The sequence below is a fragment of the Engraulis encrasicolus genome, chromosome 24 (genome assembly GCF_034702125.1).
Source record: "Engraulis encrasicolus isolate BLACKSEA-1 chromosome 24, IST_EnEncr_1.0, whole genome shotgun sequence".
Lineage (NCBI taxonomy): Eukaryota > Metazoa > Chordata > Actinopteri > Clupeiformes > Engraulidae > Engraulis > Engraulis encrasicolus.
The window spans coordinates 39650948-39660475 of NC_085880.1; the positions used below are offsets into that span (position 1 = coordinate 39650948).

Below are 9528 nucleotides of genomic sequence, written 5' to 3' on the forward strand. Positions count from 1 at the left end.
TATCATCAGCATACAGCAAGATATTACAGTTGGAGCATACATTTGGAAGGTCATTAATGAATATAGAGAACAAAAGAGGGCCTAAACATGAACCTTGCGGAACACCATTTTCCATGACTGTGTACTGAGAAAAACAGCCGTTGAAAGCCACAGACTGACGTCTAAAGTGAAGATATGAATTAAAACCAAAAAAAGTGACTGCTTACACAGACCAATATTATGCAATTTATCAAGGAGTAGATAGTGATTGACTAAATCAAAAGCCTTGGTAAGATCTATAAATATTGCTCCAGTAGGCATGTTATTGTCTAAAGATGATGCAACATCATTGACAAACTTGGTGAGGGCAGTAGTGGTAGAGTAGTTAGGTCTGAAACCTGATTGCATATCAGAAAGAACAGAAAAGTCATTGACATATTTAAATAATCGTTTAAAAATAACTTTTTCGAATATTTTTGCCACAGTACTAATAATTGAAATTGGTCTATAGTTATTGGGGTCAAGTGGATCACCACTTTTATGTATAGGCGTTACTCTAGCATTCTTCCACATGGCTGGAACTTCAGACGTAGATATGGATAAATTAAATAAATAACATAGTGGAAATGCCAGGATGTGGGAGGCAATCTTAATAAACTTCATTTCAAGACCATCAGGACCAGCACCACCAGATTTAGTATCAGAAATAGCCTGCTGTACTTCCGTAGGAGTTATTGTAGTTAGTGTGAAAGAAGTATTGGCTACCGATGCATTTATATATATATATTGCGTGCACAGCCCTGATGATGAATTCAAGTGTCTAGACGGTTCTTTTCCTCTAAAACCATCATTTGTTATCTAGTATAGAGAGTGAGTGAGAAAGAGAGATTGTGTGTGCGTGGAGGAGTGAGGGAGTGAAATAAAGTTAAAATATAGGTTTTTTGTTTTTTTGTTTTTAATGGAGAGAACTAGAGAATAACTGAGAGGAAGAAGTGGATAGAGAGACAGAGGGAGAGAGGAAGAATGATTAAGATGGTGACCAGGCGCACCTTAATGGGTGTGTGTGTGTGCTAGTGTGCGTGTGCTGGTGTGTGTGTGCGTGTGCTGGTGTGTGTGTGTGTGTGTGCGTGTGTGTGTGCGTGTGCTGGTGTGTGTGTGTGTGTGTGCGTGTGTGTGTGAGAGAGAAAGAGAGAATGTGTGTGTTTGTGTGTGCGTGTGTGTATGCGCGTGTGAGAGACAGAGAGTGTGTGTGTGTGTGTGTGTGCATGTCTGCGTACATGCATGTCCATCCAGACAGATGTTCTCCAATGACTCACGAGCACTTTGCAGTAGGGCAGGAGAAAGAAAGAATTTATTCTCGTTACACCACAGAGCAGTCATGTCATGTCCACTTACACAGCCATGTGTTAGTCTGTAAAACAAAGACAAGGGGTCGCCATGTACAGTACACGCAACAGGTCCTACGGTACACATCAGGCTATGGCTTGGCTGACCACACCATGTTTGGACTGGAGACATTGCACACCACACACGCGATGCAGACGTGTTCTGTAAAACAAAGACAATGGGGGCATTTCTCCAAGTGAAGTGTCCTAGGCCTTGCTAGGACGAGTAACGCCCATTTGCGCCCGGTGCAATCAATTATTAATTACACTTAAAACAAGTGATTGGATACTCTTGGGTGAAATCCGTGAAAAATGGGCGTTATTCGTCCTAGCAAACTTCACTACCCAAGGGGTCGCCATGTATGCACAAAAGGTCCTAGGGTACACATCAGGCTTTGGCCCAGCTGCCTGGCCACACCATGTTTGGAGACATTGCACACACACGATGCAAGACAATCCTTCTTAGGACATACGTTTAAACGCAGCAACATATCTGTGTATTACAGTATACTGTTAGTGGCATTCTGGTAGTGTACAAGGGCACAAAGGTTGTATTTCATTTTCTCATCTGTTTCAGTTACTGTCCTGCATTTGAAGCACTTTTAGAGTCTCCATCTGCATAGTCATGATGTGTTATGTTTATTAAAATATAAAAATAGAGGATTTAAAGATTAAGGCCTCCAGACCGAGACAGACGAGCAGAACACTGTCCAGGCCTGTCCTGAGGCCGGTACTAAGAAGATGGTTCTGGAGTAAAGAGGTAAATCATCTAATAGAAGAGCCTGGAATCCTCATTTTCCTAAGAACCAGGTTAAGTTAAGAGGTAAATCATCTAATCGAAGAGGCTGGAGTCCTAAGAAAATGAGGACTCCAGGCTCTTCTATTAGATGATTTACCTCTTAACTTAACCTGATTTGCTCCTGAACCAGCTTCTTAGTATAGGCCCATGTCCTGTGCTGTGTTGTCCTGCCGCCATCTTCCTTCAGTTCTGATTATCTTGACATGTCTTCTGCTGCTTCCAGGCCAGAAGGGAGGGCGGGAGCATGTGTGTGAGAGAGAGTGTGATCCGCGTTCTCATTGGCTGCGCAGCTCGGCACTCAGGTCTTGCAGCTCTTTGATTCGCTGCTCAAGCTGTTGGAGGTCGGCGCGCAGGTCTGCCTGGATCTCCCCCGTGGCCACATCTGTGTAGAGTTGCTGGAGGGGAAGAGGAACAGACACAAAAGAGAAGAGAAGAGGAATCCTGAGCACACAACGCATCACAACAGATGAAATATTTCAACTCCGTAGCAGGGGCAGATCTAGCCATTTTGGGGCCCTAGGCCCTCAGAAGTCATTATATAGACATACAATTCTGTGTTTTTGTGCTATTTTAGTGTTCCGTCTCATATATATCTTCAATTACTTTATGTATGTGACAAATTAAGATCCAGACTGTTTTTTTGTGTTTACCGCTACTGGTGTGACAGTTGGGGTGACAGTTGGGGCCTCTATGGAGGACAGATTTGGCCTGGGCCCTAGGCAATTGCCTAGGTTTGCCTAATGGAAAGTCTGCCTCTACATTCGAAGAAGACTTTTACCTTCCCCACATTATCTCAACCATTTCTCTGCAGCGAAATAAAACCTGTAGAGAATTAGTGATTGTAAGCACTATGTACAACTCAAGTCCACAGCTGTGCAAAAAAAAACCACAGCCTGAAACAATACTGTATTAGTGATATTACAAATACCTTTCCAAGAAACACAGATGGTCTATTCATTTCAACAAATTAGGAAATGATTCCCATATCTGACTTTAATCAAATTGAGTCCACCATGCCCATTGGGAGTGTCTGTCTGTCTGTAATTCCTTTCCCTTTCCAGCAAGGTTGTTGCTGTGTGTGGACCGTGTGAGTGTTGTATTGTGCAGGCTCTCTGGCACATGGACAGGCGTACAGGCGTACAGGCAGACCTACAGCACCTTCACTCTGCTGGCCTGACTCACTGCAAACTCCGAATACAATTTTGTGGCCTTTTTTTGACAATGACAATAAACTCTTGAATCTTGAACTGCCGTGTGTAGATGTGTGGAAGCTCTCTGGGAGAGACAGACGGGCGAACGGACGAAGAGGCAGGTCTACTATGGCTCTGCTGGCTCTTGCTGTGTGTATATATGTGTAATGAGGAAGATACTATGTGTATTGTGTATGGTGGTGTGTACAGTAGGGTGCATCAAACGCCCCCTATGAAAAAATATTGCCTTGGCCCTATAGTAAAAATATTCTACACCCAGTAAAAACACACTGTGTAAAATATTTTGAAATTTGGATGACGTCTACCGGGGCCACCAGCCCCATGAGAATAGAAAATAATGGTGATAGTCAGAATCTTGGAATAGACACAGGGCTGAACTGACCATCTGGCATAGCGGGCATTTCCCGGTGGGCCCTGCACCCTCGTGTACAGCCTCTGTAGTGCAGACGTACAGGCCATCAGGCGAACCCTATCGAGCTGGAACAGGCGAGCCCTATGCTAAACACCTAATACGGGCCCACCACAATCTTATCATTCAACTAGTACAGCAAGCTGATCGTAAGAAAAGTACACTGATCTACTGGTTACACAGAAAAGTTACCTGGAAGTAAACTGGGTTTCTTTATTTACTTTTACTTTTGACACCTCTGTGTGTATGGTGATTTGAGCAGAGAGACAGACAGGTGAACAGGCTGGCAAGGTTTACCCTGGCTTTTCTGATCAGACTCTTGCAGTGTGTAGTCATGTATGTAGTCATGTATATTATGGGGCAGCCGTGGCCTAGTGGTTAGAGAGTTGGTCTTTCAATCTAGGGGTTGCAGGTTCGAATCCCCCCTGACCTCTGCCTACATCTCCATCTATGGCTGAAGTGCCCTTGAGCAAGGCACCTAACCCCACATTGTTCCAGGGACGTAGACTAATACCCTGAAAACTAATAACTGTAAGCCACTTTGAATAAATGAAAGCGTCAGCTAAGTGCAATGTAATGTAATGTAATGTAATGTATGGCGTTGTGTGCAGACAGGCCTACCTTGGCTTTGCTGGCCAGACTCTTCAGGCTGAGCCGGGCCGAGTTCAGCAACTGGACCGCTTCCTGGTGGTTGGCCTTCGCCCTGCAACAGCTGAGAGAGACTGTGGTGGTGGTGTGTATGTGCGAGATGTGTGAGAGAGTGTGTGTGCGTGTGTGTTTGTGTGTGTATGTGTGCAATGTGTGTGTGTGTGTCAGTGAGAGTGAGAGAAAAGAAAAGAGAAGAGATACACAAAATACATTTTAACAGGGGTCATGGAGGGGAAAAAAGAAAATGCCCAAAAAGCAAGAAAAAGCAGCAAAATAACAGCAGCAGCATCAGCAGCATCAGACAGCACTGGGAAGCCCAGGGGCACAGACAAGTAGCCTGATTATCACCCACTTTCAAATCTCTTCGAGACTTGGTCTGACCAAAAGCATAACAATTAACATTTCCCAAACAGCATTTCCCAAACGGCCTCCCTTGGTATGCTAATGATTGTTTGCTGCTCAACAAAGCGGGAGAAGCTCCCGATTTTGCTGGAACTCAGGAAGTACTTGCTTTGCTCTTGACCTGACTGGTAGCAACGCTGAAAGTGTTGCGTCACTAGGAGGGCACAGCCTGGCTACCACTGGGAAGCCCAGGGGCACAGAAAAGAGCAAGAGAGGTTGAGGGATGAGGTCAGGTGTGAAAGGTCAACTGGGGTCAAGGAAAGCCCTCTCTCCTCACATGTGACCCCTCATGACGTCTGAGAACACATGCAGGAGAATGACGACTGCTGTTAAGCAGGTGTGGGTGACAAGTCAAGTCAAGTGGACTTTAATGTCAAAAATCTACGTATGTAATAGGCACAGAAGTTGAAATTGCGTTTAACCAGTCACATATGCAGTTAAACTGAAAATGAGTAAGACATTAATTTGACAAGAGCGGTTATAACGCAGGTTTTACCTTCATTGGCTCTTGGTTGCGGCTAGAATTAATCGCTTTTGAGGCGTCGACTTTAGCTGACAAAGTAACTTTGTGGTTCATCCCTTCTAATCTAAAAGACTATAATGAAGGCTTATGTGCCATCCAGTTTGCTGCAGTCTTCACAAACAAACAGCCTGACCTTGCCCTTTCCTCATAAAAGGCGACAGCCACCTTAAATGTTCTCCGTTGCTGTCTCACAATGGTGGGACACGCTATCAGTGGCTACCAGACTGATGTTAAGCCACCTCTGCCTTTAAAGTGATACTGTCCCATTTTTGGAAATAAGCTTATTATACACCTCCCCTAGAGTTAAATAATAGGGTTTTACCGTTATCCTATACTTTCAACCGTTCTCTGGGTACGGCAGTGCAAATTTTAACTCCAAGCTAGCAATCAACATTGAGTCCTATGAGACCCCTTAGCCGCCAGCTGGTCTCATAGGTCTGAATGTTAACTGCTAGCATGGAGGTAAAATGTGCACTGCCATACTCAGAGAACGGTTGAAAGTATAGGAGAAAGGCAAAACTCAACTATTTAACTCAAGGGGAAGTTTAATATTAGCTAATTTCCAAAAATGGGACAGTATCACTTTAAGGGGCTCTTGAGGGTCCTTCTCCTTGAGTACTTCTCCTCCCAAGAGTCTTTGAGTGTCGGGAAAACTAATGCATGTTCTAAACGTATGTACTACTAAGACAGCTAGGCTCCACTTATCTAGACAGCCCTGTGCCACAGGCTGCACCAACGTCCCCCCTATGCTTTTGCTTACCCATCAGGTCTCTAAATTAACTTTTCTCATTACCAGCCAATATGCGTTGTAGATGTTCATCTGCCTGCCTAGCCAAACACATACTCAGCGCCCATAAAAGTGGCTAGTACGTTGGTCTTTTCCACCAGCCAGTTTTCACCAGCATTCGGCGCGTGTTAAGAGCCCTGCTTACTACTGTCTTGTCTGCAAGAGTGTAGCTTGTTTATGCCCTCAATTGTAAACTGCTTTGGAATTAAGTGTCTGGAAAGTGTGTGTAGAGTGTGTGCCTGCGTGTGTATGTCCAGAATGCTTGTGGGCGGAATGCGTGTTTGTGTCTAGTGTGTAGACCAGGGCTGGGGAACCTATGGAGGGGCCATCTACGGCCTTTGAGGACGTTTTATCGTTTCATCTTAGAAATTACATTTGCAATACAAAAACATTATATTCAGGGGACCTAGAGAAGGTGGTCTGATGAAGCTCTTTCAGTGCCATGGACTTGAAAACGAGTCTTTTCAGAATGTATGGCACAGTGCCAAAGACTTGGTATCAAGTCAATTGTGTTTTTTTTATGGGGGGTGGGGCCTAACACGTTGATCTGGTATGTTTGTTGTTCACATAGACAAAGAATTCAAATTTTCATGGCTCTTGAAAAAGCACTCAAATGTTGAAAAAAGCCTGGCAACCCCCGGTCTGAATTTGAAAATGGCTGGCACTGAATGAGTTAAAGGTGGCTGCTTTGAATATTGGCCTAAAGTGCAGGGGGAAATCCTGGTTTGTGTTCATAGTACGGCCCTTCGAGGACTTTTCTGGGCCCTTGGAGAAATGTGAAGTGGCCCCTCGAATGAAAAAGGTTCCCCACCCCTGGTGCAGACTGCGGTCGGTGTGTGCGTGCATCCCATACAGTACAGTACGTCTGTCCGTAAAGACCATCTCTTGCCTTATTAAGCCCCACACCCCTGCCATTGGGTTGCTTGGACACGGACATGGCCAAACCAAATGTGTGTATGAGTGCGCGTGTCCAGAATGCTTGTGTGTCGTATGCCTGTTTATTTCTAGTGTGTAGACTGTGGTCAGTGTGTGCATCACATTCATCCAATTACATTAAGTCTGTCTGTAAAGACCATCTCTTGCCTTATTAAGCCCCACACCCCTGCCATTGGGTTGCTTGGACACGGACACGGACATGGACACGGACACGGACACACCAAATCAAGCGGCGGCAGCGGGTGCCCTTTGCTAAACGGCAGCTCAATCACGGCGCCAATCACCATAACAATGTGATCCAAATGTCACGCCCGCTCAGGTCCCTACGTGCTACATTAGCGAGAGGAGGGGTTCCCAAACCTCACTATGGCAAGAACCCCCTATATCAGTGTTTCTCAACCTTTTTTTTAGGCGAGGCACCCTTTCAATTCATGAAAAATTTCAAGGCACCCCAAACCAACACATTCGGAGATATCACACGACCTACGTTCAAAGTTGCAGCTGATTGGGGTGCTTGGGGTTGCTTTGTTGTGCATAAATGGCAAATGAAAGATTCCACTGACTAGCATTAACTTATCAATTTAGACGAATATTTATTATATTACATAATTTATTTATCAGCCACGTTTCTGCGGCACCACTGAGGGGGGCCCGCGGCACCCCTGTTGAGAAACACTGCCCTATATACTGATAGATTCCAGCCAGGGCCCCATACAATGGATCGTGTTACACTATGTTTTTTTGCATCCCCTTTCACAACCATAGTACATAAATAATAGCAATATAATAGAAGTATCTTCAGAGATGCAGTTAAGCTTATTGTCAGTTTATTTTGGTGCACATTTAGTTATTGAATTTATTCAAACATTTATTTTGTTTTGTTATACTTTTCCTGTCATCCTGTCACGGCCCCCCCAGCAACCCCCCGGGATCCCCGGCCCCCACTTTGTAAACCACCGACTGAGCTAAAGGGCCCCTCTTCACCACACCACGCTACCAGAGATTCTTTAAGTATAGAGATATGCCAACATAATAGGTTTCTATGGGCACCTAACATGACCAGGTTCCGGTCTGCCTAAAGGGGCGTGTCATAATGCTCCTAGCATTGAATAGAACAGTCCTCAGGTCTGCTTAGGTCTGCCTAAAGGGGGATTTCCCCCCCAATAATAGAACCCGGAAACAATGGGCCAATGGAACCTCTCTCTCTCTACTCTCTCTGACGCTACGCCACACTATGGGATCCATGACATAAGAACCAGCCAGCGCCATGATGTTAAGACTACGGGGCCATTGTGCATACAAACATAAACAAGGTACATTAAGGCAGGGAGTACACGGTGTGAATGAAGAAATAAAACTGTTGTAAATAAGCAACAAATCAGCAGGAGCTGCACCCTCCGTTGTCAAGGACCTGCTGCGAGAGGGATAGAGGGTAGTGCTGTTGATGTAAACAACACTTCTATTTATCCAAACAGCAGTTTTGTTTATGTTCTATTATGTTTGTGTTCTATTATTTAAAAAATAAATAAAAAAAATTGTATTTTATTTTAAAAAGCCCTTCTAGGGACGGGCATTGGAAATGAACCTATAGTTATAAATGCTATATTATTATTCTGTTGGGCTTGTATAGCCCACATGATGTGTATTTCTCCCTACCAAATAAACCAAACTATGTACGCCATCACAGTGGAATTTTATGCTGTTTTCTGATTGCTTGCTAGGTATGTATTGAAACCGTGAAATCAAGAATGGCTCAAATTTAGTTCTGCCGAAAACGTTTGAAACCTTAGCGCCGCTCCATATCGATACCATACACCATGTATCCATGGCAACAGTAACTATTTGCTAAACAACAAGTGGTCAGTAGCAGCAAAATAGTCAGCAGCAAAATAATTCATAGCGAAGACGAGTCTTAACCATTAGCAGCTAATTGATAAAGGTTTGGTAATGGTTTAAAATACATTCTAAATTATAGCTGCAAGCAGCAATGCGGGGCCAAGCAGTAAACTTGCCAGAGCAGCCACGGCAACAGAAGGAACTGCAGCGCCCCCCTTGGTCCAAATCTCGCCAATGTTGGTGTGCATTCCTTGGACGAGAGTGTGATCACGTAAACCAAGTTTAGTTTGAATCCGTTGAAGAGTTGTCGAGATATGAGCTCACTTCCTGTTACCTGTTGGTGGCGCTAGAGAGCTTGGGGTCTGGATTTTTTTGTGGGAGGTCATGGGATGGACTAGAATGTGTGCAAAAAATCCTAACAGAAATTGACTAACGGTTGCTGAGATATGACCTCACTTCCTGTTTTGCCACCTTTATGACAATTTTGATTGGCTGTCACCGGCAAACAACAAGAGGTGTTCAAAATTCTTTCCTCTCCCTCCCTCCCTCTCCCTCCCTCCCTCCCTTCTTCCCTCTCTGTCCCTCTCCCTCTACCTCTACCTCTCCCTCTCCC

The 9528-nt window shown here is 44.6% G+C and overlaps 1 protein-coding gene across 1 annotated transcript in view; it reads right to left on the reverse strand.

The window, feature by feature from the left end:
* Positions 1-1308: 1308 nt before the first annotated feature.
* The window catches only part of ttc27 (tetratricopeptide repeat domain 27), a 291191-nt gene continuing 282971 nt past the window's right edge, over positions 1309-9528 (reverse strand). Inside the window, exons 19-20 of the mRNA XM_063191498.1 lie at positions 4405-4505; positions 1309-2558 (exon numbers count right to left, since the gene is read on the reverse strand). Coding sequence (XP_063047568.1) covers positions 2439-2558; positions 4405-4505 — 221 coding nt within the window. The 3' untranslated portion in view covers positions 1309-2438. The remainder of the gene's footprint in view (positions 2559-4404; positions 4506-9528) is intronic.